The 20,491-nt window shown below is 38.8% G+C and overlaps 1 protein-coding gene across 1 annotated transcript in view; it reads left to right on the top strand.

The window, feature by feature from the left end:
* The window catches only part of LOC136872268 (phospholipid-transporting ATPase ABCA3), a 341,741-nt gene that overhangs the window by 87,436 nt on the left and 233,814 nt on the right, over positions 1-20,491 (top strand). The window contains exons 8-9 of the mRNA XM_067146089.2: positions 9,859-10,046; positions 16,073-16,337. Coding sequence (XP_067002190.2) covers positions 9,859-10,046; positions 16,073-16,337 — 453 coding nt within the window. The remainder of the gene's footprint in view (positions 1-9,858; positions 10,047-16,072; positions 16,338-20,491) is intronic.

Genomic DNA, 20,491 nt, shown 5'->3' on the forward strand with positions numbered 1-20,491 from the left:
CAAAATATTTTTATTTTCAACAAATGAGATCTGTTGACCGTCAATGTTTATGTTGTGGTTATTCGAAGTTGTTATTGCATGGATCTGTTTTTGTCGGCGTATGAATAGAACAATTTGATCTTATTTTTAGTTTAGAGTTTATTTTGTTTCTTTGGTATATCATGTGTTCGCTGTACTTTTAAATCTAAGAATTTCATTTTTGTATGCATTGAATTGAGAACGTAAGATAGGTAACTTGAAGGGTCCACCTTTTCAATACAAATAAATGTTGCAATGTTTACGTTACAACATATTTACTTGGAACTAGTTTCAACGCTTCAGCCAAAATGTGAGAAATAGGCATAGGCGTATACATGCAGACGTGCATTACACAAAATGTTACAGCCGTATGATTAAATAAGAGTAAAAGAGACATAAAATAGTCAGACGTGCCAAGTCTCCCGATTTGAGCGGGAGACTCCCGATTTTTCATCGTTCCTCCCGATCGCTGGGTCCGATCTCCCGATTTTCAGAGCAATATCTGTAATTTTTGTATTATTTTAAACTCCTGCGGATTTCCTCGTTCTGTCGATATATGGCTGGTCGATAGTAGTTCTAATAATGATACACGATGGCAGTACGGGGCACGGTGGCCAGTCATGTGCTGCTCTTTGGTCTATAATACAGTCATTCTCTTTGCAAGCGAGTCAAGCGAGTAACATTCTCTTTGGAATAACCTAACTTCAGAAGTAGCACACCATAGTTGTTTTACCCGTAGAAGTGCTCGTGTTGTGCCTTAATATTTGTTTTGGCCAAAATGTCAAAAAAGAAATATGATGCAGTGTTCAAAAGTGCTTATAGGGAAGAGTTTCCGCGTTGGAGTGAATCCAGAAAGGGACCAACGTTCACATTCTGTACTATATGTAGGTGTGATTTTTCAGTTTCACATGGCGGGAAATGCGATATACTCAAGCATATGCAAACGAAAAAACATAAGGAGAGTGTCCAGTGTGTAGAAAGAAACCAGAAACTGAACTTTTCATGTAAAAACCAAGATGTAAATCCTATGACGAATACAGAGGCGTTATTTATGTCATTTATAATAGAACATAACCTGCCTGGAAATTGTGCCGATCACACCGGACCTTTGTTTCGCAAAATGTTTCCTGATTTGGAAATCGCTAAACGATATGGGTGTGCTAGAACGAAAACAGTAGCTATCATTACAGAAATGTGCATGGAAGAAAGGGCGAAAATTTATCACGTTTGCAGGTGAATGCATTTTCTGTTGCTACATATGGTAGCAATAAAAGCGACTTGAAGATATATCCCATTGTTTAACATTTTTTAGGCCTGAACTCAATGAAATTCAGAGTTGTCGACTCTCTGTGCCTAATTTAGAAGGGGATGCTACTGGAGCTAACATTGCCAATCTTTTGCTCTCAACTTTTCGGGAATTCTGCATTCCATTAAAAAACTGCCTAGCTCTTGGTGCTGATAATGCTCCAGTAATGGTAGGATTAAAGAATGGTGTGGCAGGATGTTTGAAGCGGGAAAATAGTAACATAATCATCGTAGGCTGCTCTTGCCACCTATTAATCTTGCTGCCGAGAAGGGTGCGGCGTGCTTGCCCGTAAATGTAGATGAAAGTATAATTGATATATTTTATTATCTGGAAAGGAGTGCAAAGAGGAAAGAAAAGTTCAGAGAATTTCAGACTTTACACAATATAGAGATCAGGAAAATTCTGAAGCATGTGCCTACTCGATGGTTATCACTAAGAAGGTGTTTTGATGGGATTTTGCGTCAGTGGGACCCTTTGGTTACATTATTCAGGAGCGAAATTGTGAGTAAGGATTCTCAGATGGGAACTTTGAAGACTTACATAATTCCTAAGCACAGTTTAAGTGCAGATGTGTCTTGTTTGTCTGAAAACGTTAAGGAATGTCATATCATTTCACCTCGCTCCTCAGTTAAAAGGAAAACCCAGTCATCAGTTTCACTAAAAAAAAAATGAAACTACTGATCACACTAAGAGCCATGCATTGTCACGCGAACAACAACTTTTCATGTTCATTTCATCAAATGTACATGAATCTTTTTGCCTTTTTCTCTCAAGTTTTATGGATATCTTTGAGAATCCAAACATAGCTCTTCAGTCAAGGGGTCAGTTTTGGAGGAACTATTGAAGAATGTGATGGCAAGGTTTATGAAACCGGACGTTATTGAAAGATCCTCCTCTCTCCTTGATGTAGATTATCATACTCCAGCAAATCAAAAGAATGATTGTGATTTGCTGATAGGGAACTCTGCATTTGTTTTAGTGAACACCTTGAAGTCTGAGGAAAAGTGCATATTCTTTAAGTCTGTTAGAAAGTGTTTCTCTTCATCGTGTGACTACATGGTACACAAATTTCCATTCAAAGATGAAGTTTTACTTAATGCAGAAGTTGCAAATATTTCTGCTATAAGTAAGGCATCATTTTCTAGCCTTAGATTTTTCATTAACAAGTGTCCGAACATTTTGACTAGTGAAACGGAACATTTGGATAAAGAAACTGATATTCTGCACTCCCAGTTCTATAACTTTCAGCTCGAAGAAACAGACCTGGCAAAAGGAAGAATTGATGTTCAATGGGCATTGGTAGGTCAGATGAAATCAGCTGATGGTGTACTTAAATATGACAGACTCTCTAAGGTGATGCTTGCTATTTTATCAATTCCACACAGCAATGCAGAATGTGAAAGGTTTTTTTTTTTTTAGCAGAGTCACAAAGACAAAAACACAGTTCAGATCCTTGCTGTCTGAACAAACTTTGGAGAAAATTTTAACCTTGAAATCAACAGCAAGGCAAGTGCTTTGAGCAAAAATTTAGTTCCGAGTTTCTGAAGAGGGCTAAGTCAGGATGAGAAGTCACATGTTTCTACAGTTCACGTATGTCCAGTATTTAGTATTCACATGTAAATGATGAAAAAAATATATATGGGCAAATAGAATTGTTAATGTATTGAATTATAATGAATTTGTACATGTTCTGCCATCAGTGATGTGTCGTACTACATCGCGATTCGCTGCGAAATTTCTCCTGATTTTTCACTTTTGAAAGTTGGCATGTCTGAATAGTGAAGTACAAGTTCAGAAATTGTCAGTCATCAAAATAGTCCATGAAGGATGAATCAAAACTGTGCGAACTTGAGTTAGGACTCAAACATACAATCCCCCAAAAAACATACAACGCAACAAAACCACGCAGAAGTTCGAGATGAACTTGGCAGTTAAAGATTCAAATTTTTGCAGACGCTCTTCCATTAAATGTCACCTACCATGAGTGTAGTACAAACATAAGTTAGGATTCAACAAACACAATCGTCTCAAAAATGCAAAAAGCATTTTAAAAAGTTAGGTTGAGATGAACTTGGCAGTTACGGATTCAAATTTGTAGTCACTTTTCACGAAGTGTCTATTCAAAACAGGCTCTGAAGGGTGAAAAAAATTGTACAAACACGAGTTAGGGCTCGATAAACGCAATCTTTTGAAATACATGTAACACATTTGAACTTTGTGTAAGCTCGAGATGAACTTGGCACTTGAAGATTTGTGTTCACTTATTCATTAAATGTCACTGGTGTGAGTGTAGTACAAACACGAGTTAGGATTCAACAGAAACAATCCTCTCAAAATAGCACATGACATATTAAAACTTAGGTTTGAGATGAACTTGGCAGTTAAAGATTCAAATTTGTAGACACTGTTCATTAAATGTCACTTCAATAACAAACACGAGTTAGGACTCAATAAACACTATCTTTTAAATACATATAACACACTCAAATTTTTCGTAAGTTCGAGATGAACTTGGCAGTTGAAGATTCAAATTTGTAGTCACTTTTTCATTAAATGTCACATAGGACGAGTGTAGTACAAACATGAGTTAGGTTCAACATACACAAACTTTTAAAATGCATATAACATTTCAAAACTCAAGTACGAGATGAACTTGGCAGTTAAAGATTCACATTTGTAGTAATTTTTCATTAAATGTCACTTGTTGAGGGTGTAGTAAACATTTTCTTTTGACAAAAATACGAATTTCGATTTGTGTAAAACGTTCCTCTGAGAGCTTTGTAGTTGACTGCACTATTGTCTGTAGTTTATTGTTACAACATAACTTGTAAGGTGGAGACCAAGTTTGAATGCCAAGGTTTGTATGATGTTCACAGTACAATGCGAGACCTGTGGTGGAAAGGAGATAATTATAAAATCTGGAATAGTGAAGAAAAAGAGAGCTTGGGCTGTAACTGAATGAGATTCACCTGAGGCAGTAAAGCTATGGCGCGTGATAAAGAGGAACTGAGCGCGATGGACAGCTTAGGTCAGGGGAACAGCTATTGTTGGGGTAGGAGGGGAGGAGGAAGGAGGAGGAGCGGTAGGGGAGGTGTGAGGAGTGGAAGGAGGGGGAATTAAGGAGGATGATGCGGTGAAAGTGCGTGGCGTGAGAAAGTATTATGCATAATGTGAAAGACAGATCTATTATTCGGAATATTAATATTTTTGGAAAATGCAATGAGAAAGTCGAACAGGATCTTTGGTTTAAGCACAACTTTACTGAAATAGATCAAGATCTTGAGGTATTAAAAGTTCTAAACAAAGATTCTTTACTAGACCTCACTGAAAACTGCTATATTTGTTACCCCCCTTTTAACAGAAGAGAGCACATAATACAAGATACATATAAAACACGTAATTATTTGATAATGCAAAATAACAAACCTTAAAGAACATCAGCCGATGATAAACCAGGAAAACATTTTACTTTTTACCAACACATGGCTTCGCAGGATAACCAATATGATAACTAAAGAAAGGAAGTATGGGAAGCAGGCCGGGAAACCCTACAGAGGACGAGATCTTACATGACGTTGTAGGGAAAGAAACGTGAGAACATTAACCCTTTGTCTAATTTATTCAACATATAGAATTAAATCAAGGTATGAAGTGCACAAGGTTAAATAACATCATTAATTTAAAAAAATCAAATCGAACCACGAGGTTCTTATCAGCGTTTCTTCAGAAAAGTGAATATTTACACAAAATTACAATAACATTTAAATAAGTGAGCATGATTTCGATGTTGAAATTTACAATGAAAATTTAAAGGGACAATGACCTAATTACAAACATCATATAAGGCAAGTAGAAAAATGTTACAAGGGAAGGAAACAACAAATTAAATTTAGCGCAGGGGCCTATAGAGAAGCAGTCCTCTCCTAATACACATCAGTGAGGGACGCAAAGCTCAACAGGTGTGCACTAAATTGATACAGAATTACTCGAGGCAACTCGGAAGAAAAAAAAATTTAAGGTTTACATATTTACAAAAGGTTAATAAAAGGAATTGCCTCCAAAATAAAGGATATGCCAAGCTGACGAACTACGGCATTACAAAATCAAAAGCGGTGAAAACCAGGGTCTAAGGAAAACTCCGAACGAATGAATTTACATTTTAATTTAACACTTGAAAATAGAAAACGTGCTTACCCTGGGAAGGCTGGAGCCGGTGAGCAGACCACCTTACAAGGTGCGTCCGATCATTACGACGTACAAAAACCAAAGACGCTGAACAGAGCCTTGCTCTTGCTAAGGAGCCAGAAGGCCGGAAATTGGGAAATACTCAAACAGCCAATCAGGGAAGCTACCAGTGTTTCGATCCGAAGTTTCACCAATACAAATTAGTGTTATTTTCACCAATAGAATTACAGCAGCATATATGGTAATGTAGGAAATTCATTCTAGAGATTTCGATTGCGAAACTCGGTGATTTCGTGATCGAAGCCTCCACGTGGCACTACAGGGTGACACAAAAAAAGGGTTACAAACAAACATATTATTGGAGATCTCCAATATCAATGTCAATGATTAAGTAAATAATTGTCTCTTCAGTGAGTCCTGAAAATACTTTATAATACAACTTCATCAGAAATAAAACTCACAAATTTTACATAATTTTTTTTTACAACAGCAAAAATTTTAGTAGACTTCTTCAAAAATGTTGGTTCCTTAGTTTCTTTTGTCAAGTCAAAAATGATTCAGCCGACTATCAACTCACCACCGGTGACAATATTCATTTAGATCAATATTTCAATTCAAACCTAAACCTAAATGATATCTCCGAGAAAAGGGTTAAGCAACATTTGCCGTTTCTTTCTCCTGAGAACTTCACCTCTTCTCTTTTCTCTTTCTGACATGTTCAGCCATAACTTAAAAATATTACTCGCTGATTGATTGTACAAAATACTAAACAGACAAAATATACACAATACACACAACCAAAAGCAATGCAATACATGAACAATGAAATACAGTATATTTATAACTAAACACTCCAGAAAGTCGATCACTTCAATCTGCTGAATATCTCCCTTACATAAGCAATTACTGTAATGAATGTGACACGCAAAATGGGAAAATGCCGTGCTGACCTCACTAATGATAATTCGCTGTAGTTAAGCTGAGTTATTACATGTGTTGACTGCTGTACACACTTCCATACTACACGCTGAACTGTGGCGCACAATGTGACAAGTATGGCCGGCTGTTCCATGTAGTGAACCGCATATGTAATACACAGTTCAAAGAAATTAGGGGAACATGTTTTTGAACATCTCCACAAAATAATACCTCACACCCAGATATATTACCAACTAAACCTTTATTCTTTACTGTTGAAGTATACAAAAAAACATCAATGGATACGCGTTCATTTTCAGAACCAAAAACCAAACCCCATGGCACTACAACCCTTGAAGGGCCTTGGCCTACCAAGCGACCGCTGCTCAGCCCAAAGGCCTGCAGATTACGAGGTGTCGTGTGGTCAGCACAACGAATCCTCTCGGCCGTTATTCTTGGCTTTCTAGACCGGGGCCGCCATCTCACCGTCAGATAGCTCCTCAGTTCTAATCACGTAGGCTGAGTGGACCTCGAACCAGCCCTCAGGTCCAGGTAAAAATCCCTGACCTGGCCGGGAATCGTGCTGTCCATCGTGCTGTGTCGGGGAATATCTGGACCTGTCTGTGAACAACAGAGGTATCAGTTTGCGGAGTTGCCAGTTGACATGGTTATGGGCAAACAAGGCAAGCTGCACGATGTTGCTGCGTTAAACGGGGCACTCGAACAGGACGTTTGGGTCGTTAGGACACTTCTCTTAACCTGTTCCTTACTGTCTGGTCAGACACCATGACTCCAGTGACCCTACTGAGGTCTTGTTGCAGTTCTCTGGCAGTTGCTGTACAACGCCACAACGCATAGATGGTCAGATATCGGTCATCCTGTTAGGTTGTCGTGCATCCATGACCTTGTCCAACCCTCCTTGGGAACTGTCCTGTCTCATTGTAGTGATTCCACAAGCGTTGAATAACTGGCGGAGACAGATTGAGATCCACAGAACACGGCGAATAGTCCATCCTTCCTGGATCAAAGTGATTGCCCTTGCGACTTGAACGTAGTTAAGATGTCTCGTGGAATGAGATGGTTTACGTACAGTGTGCTCAAATGACCCCAGTAGTCTGTGTACCTCACGACAACACATGAACACAGCACTATTCACTTTGTTCTGAGGGGTTACCTGACAGTTTAATGCATGGCTACACCTACAAATGTAGTATAACTTCGATTTGACATACCCTGAGTAGAGAAGGTTTCTAGGTATGCTGTACAACCATTTGAACACTATGTACCAAATTAACGCTCACTTACCAGACGTTACAAAACCTGTTCCTCTAATTTCTTTGAACTATATATTTAAAAGCTTAAACTCAAATATATCAAAATGATTTTAAGTCTTCTTCAGAATTGTATGGCACAACCAATGCTTGTTTCATAAGAAAAATAATATATTTTGATAGGAATTCATTATAATTATTATATACACTTAGAACTAAAGTGAGTAACACCAATAGAAAGAAAAGCCTGTAAGACGTGTAGTCTTTTCTTAAACCTGGATGCTCTATTACACTTATATAGCACAGTCAAAACATTTCAGCTTTGGTTTAATGTTGTATCAAGGTTTGTTTTTCTCTTATGGAATACATTTTAAAGTTTGAACAACTTGTCATTAATATTTAAAGATTTATATATAATATATATTGTGCGATCATTGAATAATATTAACCCTTTGACCGCCAGCCTCATACGCGGTCCATGTCCTATACCGCCAAGGCCTAATGAGCACTTTTTACCTTGCAGTAAATTATTTGTTATAATTTCTGTTCAGTTTATGTAAATTTGATGGGCATTTTTTTGTTTTGAAGGTAATGCTTCGGGCATTTTATTGATGTAAATTAATGCACCTTTATTTTATAATTTTTTATTTATGAAGTGATAATTCAAAAAAATTTCTTTCTTTGAAAAAAAAGTATTTCATGATCAAGAAACGTTCAGAAAAATATATTTTTCCTGCCAAAAACTGCATTATTTTGGAGAATTAGTGTTTCCTATGCCACATATAAAAAAAAAGAGCTTTATGTATAATATTATAGTTACAATATTTTTATTATTACATTAACGTGAAATTTTATGATCTCGCATTATACGCAAATGATGCAGTTCCTGGTTCGTTTTAAGTAAAAAAATGATTACTAATGTCTATTTCACACAAACTTAACACCCAAAAATTCACTTTTTGTCTTAAAAATATGATACAAGGAAATATTTACTAGTATTTACACATGTTTATGATGTGTTCTAGCAAATGTGCTTAGAGTGGCACAAAGGGTGTACACCTTACTTACACTGTTTTCCGTGGTTTCCCATTTTCCATTTCCCATTTTCACACCAGGCAAATTCTGGGGCTGTACCTTAATTAAGGCCACGGCCGCTTCCGTCCCATTCCTAGGCCTTACCTCTCCCATCGTCGCTGTGTCGGTGCGACGTAAAGAAAATAGCAAAAAATAAATAAATAAATAATAAAAATAAAATTGACTAGTACTAATCTTTCTGCATACGGAACAGTTGCATTCTTTTGTTTTTTGGTAAAAGAGTAAGGGGTTTGTTGCCCGCCCGTGGGAGCTGAATTGCCGGTTGGTCACCAAGCCACTCGGCAGCAAGTTCCTCAGCTAAACTTGTTGTATATAGTTGTATTTAATCCAATTCTAGTCCAAAATATGTATTATACATTATTAAAACGAATAAATAACTTTGAAAATATTCTTTTACCGAGCTCGATAGCTGCAGTCGCTTAAGTGCGGCCAGTATCCAGTATTCGGGAGATAGTAGGTTCGAACCCCACTGTCGGCAGCCCTGAAAATGGTTTTCCGTGGTTTTCCATTTTCACACCAGGTAAATGCTGGGGCTGTACCTTAATTAAGGCCACGGCCGCTTCCTTCCCATTCCTAGCCCTTTCCTACCCATCGTCGCCATAAGACCTATCTGTGTCGGTGCGACGTAAAGTAACTAGCAAAAAAAAAATTCTTTTCCCGAGCGTCCGATCAATCGGACGTTGGCGTTTTTAGACTGAACCTCGAACGTTGGCGTTTAAAGGGTTAATAATGTTGATTTAAAGAATCCAGTAATGCACTGAGGAAACCTTTAAAATATGGCATAACATGTACCAATGCATAATGGATATGTAAGGGTAAATAGTATTGACTGACTGAATGTTAGTTTTCTTTAAAAATTAAGTATTTTGTCTCATAAATTGTCTCTGTAATTGTACTAAGTTATGTTGGATTGAGCTGATGTAGAATTTAACAAGGGGTCCTTAAAAGTGATGCTCATTAAATTACAACCATGTTGTTGTTGTCAGAAGTGTTGTAAAGTATAGAAGTATTTCAGTGACTAGGTTTTTGTGCTTTAGTGAATAATTCTGCATTTTATTTTCACAGGGATAGCATTCCAATTCAGCAATTTAGGCGGACATGGGACTGCTGGAGTTAACACTGATCTTGCTATGTGGCATGTCTGGTTTATGCTGTTTGTTGATATCTGGATCTTTTACTTATTCACTTTGTATTGGGAATCTGTATTTCCTGGAGAATATGGTATTGCAAAGCCCTGGTACTATCCATTCTTGGTAAGCAAATGCAGTTAATAATATTGTTAATGTTCTTTCTTTCTTTCTTTCTTTCTTTCTTTCTTTCTTTCTTTCTTTCTGTCTTTCTACGCATGGTATTTTTGAAATGAAATCTTCTCTAGTTTGGATTTCACATAAAACTGGAACACTCGGAACAGAAATCCAGAAGAGGAAATAAACTGCCAAGCTGGGAAAGAAGAAAGATATAGAAGAACACAGAGCTAACAAAACCTGCAAACATTGATTGGTATGAATCAACAAGAAGGCTTTCCTTAGGAAGGTTAAATCCAAATTCCACACATGGGACGGTAAAAAAAAAAAGTTTGTAATAAGCAACATGATGGAATGAAACATTACATGTGATGAAATCACTACACGAGGAGTTAGTAAAACGTATAAAGTTGGCATTCCCCTCAAATACCTGAACACAGTATCAAATCCAGGGTTTTGGCCAGCAGATATGATGGATACTAGACATTCTTTTGGAGTCAACAGACAAGGAGCCTCCCTTGACTAACTCAATGATGATACCCCTATGAAACACCAAAGGAATAATAAGCTCTGTACTGTACATAACTAAAAAAAGAAATGACAATGAGACAGCCTCAAAGAAAATACAGTATGTAAAATTGCCCCAATCAATATAATACAACAGGAGAATAATATATCTAGTGAATATACAGGCCTGTTAGGGAATGTTGAAAGAATTAAGGAAGCAATGGCCTTAGCATTGGAAAACATTGTAAATATTTACAACACTTGATACAGATTACCTAATAGCGAATATTTAAGATTAACTTAAATATTATATTTAAGTGGTCCGCCTATTCAATACATATATAATTTATTACATTTAGTACATGTTTTGTCACCTAAGGGACTTCATCAGCTATAATGAACTACAATAATATATCAGAATATCAAAATTACACTATGAAATTGGAAAGACATGTTAAAAATATTCTTGTATGATACGATATTTAAAATAAAATATTGGCAAACTTTATTAAAGTTGCAAGTCATATAATCAGTAAAACTGGTTGAATTGTTCATTAAACTCTTGATGATAAAGTTTGTGGGATCTAACAGTTGTATTCATAAAATCTTAAAATGATCGTTGTTGTGAATAAGAACTCTTGATGTAAAATATTTCTTGATGAAAGATCTGTACGATGTCTGATGGACATTCCTTAATTTTTATATAAGATTGAACGCTTCAGGATTTAAAGTCAACACGGGGCCGAAGCAATAAAGTTATTTGTAGAACTGAATACTATTCTGTCTGAAATTAAAAGAAAAAACTAAGTGCAAGTAAAGAGAGATGGAGATGAAATAATGTAATACGATTTAAACCGCGTTAGTTACTTCCTTGTTATTGGCCCCAATATGCGGAAAAGGCCTCACTTCTGCTGGGGTAAGTATGTATCTGATTTAAAGCAAGTACTGATAGTTGCTATGTTGAGCGGGGAATGGGGAGGGGAAGTGGGAGGGTGTGTCCTAGGAGGAATGACCTGAGTGTCACAGAGCGTGTGACACGTTAATGTTTCTTTCTAACTTTCGCTTTAATTAATTCTTCATACAAGATGTTATACTTCTCAGAAAGATCGTTAATATTTCCCTTTGGATTGTTTCTTTGTTCCAGATAAATGTAAATTTCCTCCTATATATTCAATAAATGGCCTTTTTGTATAATTTTCAAGATTTTAAGGTCATTGTCTATGTTTGTAAACATGTAATTGGAGTCTGTCATGTGATCACTCATGGCTGAGTATCTAGTGTATATCTTGGCCCTGGCATGTTCCTGATATCTTGTAACAAAGTTCCTTCCGGTTTGTCCAATATAGTACTTAAACAACTCGCACATTTCAATTTGTATACACCCGAATTTTGAAATTAATTATTATTAACGATGTGTGTGTTATAAAATAATTTTGAGTTAGTGTTGTTAGTCCTAAAAGCAATTCTTAAATTACGTCTCGTGGATAAATTCGTAATCCTATATACTTTACTGTTATTATATATGAATACAGCAAATTTCTTATTCTCTTCTTCTTTTTGTTCTTTTACTAAAGTAGTCACAGGTTTATTTTATATTTTATTTATAATCCTGTTTACAAATTTTTTATTGTAGCCATTCTTAAATACTATATACAAAGGGCACTAGGAAAGTTTTGCAGTGTGAGTGAACGCTTTAGACTTATACAAAATAATTTCCACCACACTCAGTACACTTCTCCATACGTCAAAACCAGTCACTGAACCAACTCTGTCACTTTTCTTCGGTTACATTTTCACACTCTTGATCTCATGTTGCCAGAAGCTCCTTGTCGGATGCAAAACGCCGCCCTTTCAGCTTCATCTTCACTTCTGGGAGGAGTGCGAAGTCACTTGGGGCAAGATCAGGACTGTATGGAGGGTGATCAAGCACAGTCAACCCTGATCTGGCAAGAAAATCCATTGTTACATTAGCACGATGTGCTGGAGCATTGTCGTGATGCAAGAGCCAGGTGTTGAGCCATGACATTGCACTGAGCTGCTCGAGAGCCTGGATGACCTGAGGCAGACAAGTCTCACTGTACCACTTCGCAGTAACTGTCCTTTGTGTTTCTAGCACAACCCGTATCAGGATGTGCCGTTTAGTGAAGAATACTGCAATCATCCTTTTCTTCACTGACTTTGACTTTCGCACAGTAACAGGAGTACCCTCACCTTCAAACAGCCACACCTTGTTCTGAGATTTTGTTGGGACATCGTAATAATAAAGCCAAGTTTCGTCACCTGTAACGATGCTATCGACGTTATGCAAAGTCCCATTTTCAAACTGTTTTAGCATTTTTCAGCACCATTTCACTCGATGTGCCTTTTGTTTCTCTGAAAGTGAATGGGGCACTCAAAGGGAACAAACCTTCCTAACATGGAGATGGTTGTGTAGAATTGAATGAATAGCTGGTGCAGGGATGTGGAGGGGGTCTTCTGCCTGCTGATATATCAACCGCCTCTCTTGCTGCAATATTTTCCTCACAGCTTCAGTATTTTCCTCAGTCACTGATTCAGACGGTTGCCCGAACGAGGATCGTCTTCTACCCCAAAATTTCCCCTCTGGAACTCTTTGTACCAGCGGAAAATTGTTGTCCGATGTGGACAGTCTTTCCCCAGCAGAGGAGTTATTTCCTCCAGACACTGGTCAACAGTTAATCCATGAGCAAAATTGGAGCGGATAATTGTGCGATATTCACCTTTAGACCACACTGACATCTTGACTTGCTTTCAATCCCACTGCTTGGTAACAGCTGGTGTGAAGGTCGCGCCTTGCTGTCTTCTAGACCGGTTTTCACCCCGGTAGCATCAAGCACATGAAAGCACTCAGCTTGGAAACAGCAATAAAATTGAGGCCGAGGTCATTTCTATCCTAACCTGTCAAATTGAAGTTATCTGGCCTGATCTCAACAGTAGAAACCTAGGTACCTTAGAAAAAGTTAAAACATGTTTCCTAAAGAAAGCCCTGAGTGTATCCAGATTAACAGGATCTCGTTTTAACATATTTACAAGCTAGAGAGACTTGGTTGCTGGAGAATTTGAAAACAACCTTCATGCTCCCCATCTACCACAGCAGCAGAACAAAAATTACAAAGTTCAAGGGACCCTTAGAAAAAGTTAAAACATGTTTCCTAAAGAAAGCCCTGAGTGTATCCAGATTAACAGGATCTTGTTTTAACATATTTACAAGCTAGAGAGACTTGGTTGCTGGAGAATTTGAAAACAACCTTCATGCTCCCCATCTACCACAGCAGCAGAACAAAAATTACAAAGTTCAAGGGACCGCCGCCTGGAAATCTGGCCAGAGTTTTAGAACACAGGAGCCATGATCGGCAGAACCTGGTCATCAGCAGACTTCGAGATGAGACTGTTCGGGCACTGCTTTCACCATCATCTTTGCAGATGCAGTCCCATGAATCCTTGCATATGTCAGCTACATGGGAAATAATGTGAACGTTATCACATTGAACTGAGTACAAAGTGAACGAAAATGATACATTAATATGCACAATCAAATGTTAATAGAAATAATATTTAAATCACATTTATACTTTGCACATTTGTGCTTATTTCCAATAATAAATAGGTAGATAAAACTGGAAGTCTTGTGACTAAGATCACAATTCACCTGTCATATAAAAACTACAAGCTTGCTTTCTTTTTCCTATTCGTGCTAGTTCCCACCTACCATTGTCGGCAGGGTTTCTTCAGGCTGTAGTAATTTTGTAGAAGTATTATGTTGTATGACTGTCATTAAAGAATTCACTGACGTAGCAAGTTTGGTTAGACACTTTCCTCCTATACTCAAATACTGGCAATACTGGTTGGCATTTATATGCTTAAATGCAGCTAAAATTGGTTAGGATGTTTTTGTGGGGATCGAAAAATGTCATAAAGAGGGAACGTACTAAAAAATGAAAAACAATTTCACTATTAAATTTAAGGTTAGATTTGAACATAAAAATAATTACGATGAAAACAAAGAAGATAGTGTTTACAATTATAGTTAATGAAATAAATACAGAAATAATACATTGTAAGAACACAAACATAGTAAAACATCAAAGAAAAGTGTTCTTAGAAACACGAACTATACACGTTGCTTACTATTATGCTTAAAGTTGTCATAGGAAAGTCAAACATCTGGGCGATTTTCAAACGTTTCAAGTGTGGTTTAGCATCCACTTTCTCAATAAACTTTAATTTTTCACCATCTATAAACTGTCTAGCTTTCTTTTCCATAACTGAATTTCCTGTAAACCCATATGTGTAAGTACAGTAGACCTAATTTATGTACGTTGTTACACAAGTCACTCAGGTCTCTTTCAGATGTCATGGGTGTAAAACACGCTCGTGTATATGCGTGGGTGCACCTGCTTCCGCTGACTTTTGCGCACAGACACAGCAGGTCGAGTCGTGCAAAACTCCTCGCACTTTCCAGCGGATCCTTTTCAACACTCCTCTCAGTCTGGTAGTAAATATGGACCCTTATAGTCTTCGTTTACCTTCTACACTTAAGAAAATACAAAAATTGTTCAAGCCTGCTGTGTCTTTCACATTTTGTTAGAGAATTAAAGGGTACAATTTTAAGGATATTTTCTCAAAGAGTCTAAATGAAATAATGATTTCCCAGGCACGAGACCACTGGTACGTCCGACATTAGTTATTAAGTTCTCAGTGTCTATTTTGGGTTCCATAACAACCATTGTAAATCACACAGGAAAAGAAAAAACGCATATGAATAACTTTTGAATTGAAAATGAGAAATTGTCAGACAGGTGAGAGCGGGGTACTTCAGTCTTTCTTGCCTACCTAAGAGTATAAACACACTGTAATTGCTTGGTGCTGTACCTGGAATATATTCCACAGGTAATTTTTGTTGTTGTTGCCCAAGCTGTGAGGTCTTGCATTATAATTCTGAAACAATCGGGCCAATGACATAAATGTTAAGCCTGTTTAAACAAGCATCTGTAACAATGTGCCAACTCTGAGCAGATGATGAATGTTTGGCCTATTTCAGGTGGTGTCCACTAAATAGAATGGGTAAGATATGTCTACTATCAAGCAGCGAATTACACATTCTTATATATTGGTGTACTGAGCTCGATAGCTGCAGTCGCTTAATTGCGGCCAGTATCCAGTAATCGGGAGATAGTGGATTCGAGCCCCACTGGTTTTCTGTGGTTTCCCATTTTCACACCAGGCAAATGCTGGGGCTATACCATAATTAAGGTCATGGCCGCCTCCTTCCACTTCCTAGGGCTTTCCTATCCCATCGTCGCCATAAGACATATCTGTGTTGGTGCGATATAAAGCAAGTAGTAAAAAAAACAAAAAACCTAATGGTGTTCCACTTATTGCTACTATTGAAATCAAGTTGTCTCGTTTGACTTAGAGACCTGTTCTTTCCTCTGGCTTGCACCCCTAAATACAAGAAAGAAAAAAGAAATAAACTGACTAAACTGACTGAATAATTTTATTGCTTACAGTTATCATCCTGGAAGAGTGTGAAAGTCAGTGTAGAAGAGGATCTAGAGAATCATGATACTTCAAATATGAAGAATTATGAACACTGCACAATGTTGGAACCTGGGATAAGAATTAAAAATCTCCGTAAAGAGTTCAGTTCCTTGTTTGGCAGTGGCACAAAAATTGCTGTAGATGGTATTACTTTGGATATATATCAGAATCAGATTACTGCACTGCTGGGTCACAATGGCGCAGGGAAAAGTACTACAATGTTGATTCTTACTGGTACGTATAAACCTCCAGATTTGTTTTAAATATCATTGGAAATATATCCAGAAACTAAGTTTAGTTAAGATTTTTAATTTCTTTCTTCAACTTATCACATATATTTTTAGGATTGCTGGAGCCACCCAGGCTCATTTTGGTTTCGGCTGGGGTTTTAAGGCCAAATACCCTTCCTGACGTGAATTTTTAGGTGAAAAAAAAATCCAGCACCACCCGGGTTTTGAACCTCAGTCATCTGGATGGAAAGCCAGCAGCTAAGCCTCTGAGCCAATCATATCGTCTTTCATATGTCAGCAGTTGTGTACCCATTTTTGATTTAGTTTTTGTAATTGCAGCAGTAATGCCACCTGGAATGTTATTGATACATCAGTTATTGTTTTTCTTATTGTTATTATTTTCTTATTGTTGGTTTGTTTTCTTCTGGCTTAGTTATATTAGGTTATTCCCAAGGAGATAAAAAGAGGCTATACTCGCTGCGGTGTTTCAGTATCTGGTTATGGACATTATGGGTTTGGGCGTTGTCTGTGATTACTGCCACTGTATGAGCAACACCGTTGGTCTGAGTTGCCTGTGATTAGTACCCAATATGTGAGGAGCACCACAGGATAGTACCAGTCCCTGTGATTAGTACCACTGTGTGAGGAATACTATGGGTTTGCATTGTCTGTGAGTGGTACCATTATATGAGAAACACCATAGATCTAGGTTACCTGTGCATAGTACATTACCTGGGAGTAGTACCACAATGCGAGGAATACTGCGAGTCTATGTTACTTGTAATTAGTACCTCTACATGAGAAATATCATGGCTCTACTTTACTAGCAATAAGTACCATTATCAGGGGCCATAGACCTTGATTTTGGACCCCTTTCGACAACAAGCATCATTTATTCAGGATTGTGCTTTGGAAGCAGCCCCTTGGTCAGTCATTGTTTTGAGTTACTTTCTGGGAAGGTGGGGCATTGCGGGTTGGATTCACTGATTGTTTTAAGTTCATAATCATTGTTCATTGCAGTCTTTTTGAATTCTAGTCAGTGGGTTGATTTTGGAATTACTTTTAACTTTCAGTATTGTGAGGTCATATACATATTCATCCATTCTTTCTGCATCATCAAGTTCAGAATTCTATTCAGTGGATGAATTTTGGAATTTGAAATTGTCAGTACATTAAGTCTCATTTCGTACCATTAGGGGCCGATGACCTAGATATTACATCCCTTTAAACAACAATAATCATCATCGATATTAGGGCATTCGAAGCCTAGGTTTTCTACCCCTGACCCTTACAATTCCTTTTCCCTTCATTGTATTAGTGATGGTTACTTAATGTTATCCTTCTCAGTATATTCCTCTTCATAATCTTCCTGATCAATAGGGGCTTATAAGTACAATCACAACCACTATTGCGATCCCTACTTAGTTTGTTACCACGATGATGATGATGATGATGATTATTATTATTATTATTATTATTATTATTATTATTATTATTATTACATTGACTGACAGTGACAATGCAACACCAAGGAGGAGTGGTTCGAAAGGGATGAAAGTTGGGGAAAAAACAGAGACGGCACGGATGAATAATTGATGTTTATTTCAAACCGATATGCAGGTTACACAATGCGCACGGCATCGACTCAGTAGGATGTAGGACCACCGCGAGCGGCGATGCACACAGAAACACGTCGAGGTACAGAGTCAATAAGAGTGTGGATGGTGTCCTGAGGGATGGTTCTCCATTCTCTGTCAACCATTTGCCACAGTTGGTCGTCCGTACGAGGCTGGGGCAGAGTTTGCAAACGGCGTCCAATGAGATCCCACACGTGTTCGATTGGTGAGAGATCCGGAGAGTACGCTGGCCACGGAAGCATCTGTACACCTCGTAGAGCCTGTTGGGAGATGCGAGCAGTGTGTGGGCGGGCGTTATCCTGCTGAAACAGAGCATTGGGCAGCCCCTGAAGGTACGGGAGTGCCACCGGCCGCAGCACATGCTGCACGTAGCGGTGGGCATTTAACGTGCCTTGAATACGCACTAGAGGTGACGTGGAATCATGCGCAATAGCGCCCCAAACCATGATGCCGCGTTGTCTAGCGGTAGGGCGCTCCACAGTTACTGCCGGATTTGACCTTTCTCCACGCCGACTTCACACTCGTCTGCGGTGACTATCACTGACAGAACAGAAGCGTGACTCATCGGAGATCACGACGTTCCGCCATTCCCTCATCCAAGTCGCTCTAGCCCGGCACCATGCCAGGCGTGCACGTCTATGCTGTGGAGTCAATGGTAGTCTTGTGAGCGGACGCCGGGAGTGCAGGCCTCCTTCAACCAATCGACGGGAAATTGTTCTGGTCGATATTGGAACAGCCAGGGTGTCTTGCACATGCTGAAGAATGGCGGTTGACGTGGCGTGCGGGGCTGCCACCGCTTGGCGGTGGATGCGCCGATCCTCGCGTGCTGACGTCACTCGGGCTGCGCCTGGACCCCTCGCACGTGCCACATGTCCCTGCGCCAACCATCTTCGCCACAGGCGCTGCACCGTGGACACATCCCTATGGGTATCGGCTGCGATTTGACGAAGCGACCAACCTGCCCTTCTCAGCCCGATCACCATACCCCTCGTAAAGTCTGTCTGCTGGAAATGCCTCCGTTGACGGCGGCCTGGCATTCTTAGCTATACACGTGTCCTGTGGCACACGACAACACGTTCTACAATGACTGTCGGCTGAGAAATCACGGTACGAAGTGGGCCATTCGCCAACGCCGTGTCCCATTTATCGTTCGCTACGTGCGCAGCACAGCGGTGCATTTCACATCATGAGCATACCTCAGTGACGTCAGTCTACCCTGCAATTGGCATAAAGTTCTGACCACTCCTCCTTGGTGTTACATTTGCTCTGTCAGTCAGTGTATTATTATTATTATTATTATTATTATTTCATTTATTCATATAGGCTACTAATGGACGATGTAAAGTGTCTACTTGATGCGAGATGTCTTTCATCTTCTCACTGTGTGCTTTCTTTCTTTCTTCAGACCAAGTTGTTCCAATCTCAATTTCTTGACCTCCCAGCCCACTTTCCACTTATGTCCTTTTTGTCTGAACATCCGTCTGTCGTGTATGACAGAGTCTGTGATGCCAGCATCCTTCAAGTCTTCTCTAACTTTGGCGATCCACTTCATGTTCTTTATGCTTTCGGTGTATTCCAAGATCTGTTTAGTCAGTCGGCTGTCCGGCATTCTCTTGACGCGAGCATAGAATTTCAGTCGACGTTTCATCATGTCATGTACTATATGTTGGATATATGCTCAGTCTCTTGTCTACCTCGCACCCGGTATCCTTGTGTCTTTTTGGGTCCTAGAATTTTTCTGACAATTCTTCTCTCTAGTTTCTTGATGTTTTCTGGTTCACCTTTTCGATTATGTTTCAGATGTTCACCTTTTCGATTATGTTTCAGATGCATACAAGGTTTCAGGTTTGATGACCGTGTTATAATGTCTCACTTTGGTGTTTCCAGTCTTCCAGAATGCTCTGGTCCTCTTTCGTCTTCTCTACTTGTAAGCTGATTTCTCCATCCCATTGGCCTCTATCATCTCTCCGAGGTACTTGAATGTGTGAACCCTCGTGATATTCCCGTATTCTGTTGATCTGTTGTATCCTTGGGAATCTCTCTGTGGGTTCGGGACGATTCAGAAGTTCTTTGAAATGTTTTGCTAGTGTTTTGCAGTTTTCTTTGTTGTTCAATGCCAGTTTTCCATTCTCTTTTCTGAAGCATGGTTGATATCCTGTGATTCTACATTTGAACGTCTTGTAGAACTCTCTCTTATTGTGGTTGCAGAAGTTCTCTTCTGCCCCTCTCAAGTGATCCTTTAGATATTCTCTTTTGACCTTTCTGATGTCTCTTGTCATTTGCTTCTTTGTCTCTTAAGTATATTGATAATTTGGTTTCCGTTTTGTTGCTGTTCCAATTGTATGCTGCTTTTCTATTTTCAGTTGCTTCTTCACATGTCATTCCACCATGGGTATCTCTTTGTTTTGGTTAGAGGAATTTTCTCTTTAGCTTTCTTAATTATCTTCTCTTTGAATTCTGCCCAGATCGTTGCTATCTCCTCTCGCCATTCCTCTTTCATTCCTGATGATTGTAGTTTTGT

The sequence above is a fragment of the Anabrus simplex genome, chromosome 4 (genome assembly GCF_040414725.1).
Source record: "Anabrus simplex isolate iqAnaSimp1 chromosome 4, ASM4041472v1, whole genome shotgun sequence".
In the NCBI taxonomy this organism is placed as follows: domain Eukaryota; kingdom Metazoa; phylum Arthropoda; class Insecta; order Orthoptera; family Tettigoniidae; genus Anabrus; species Anabrus simplex.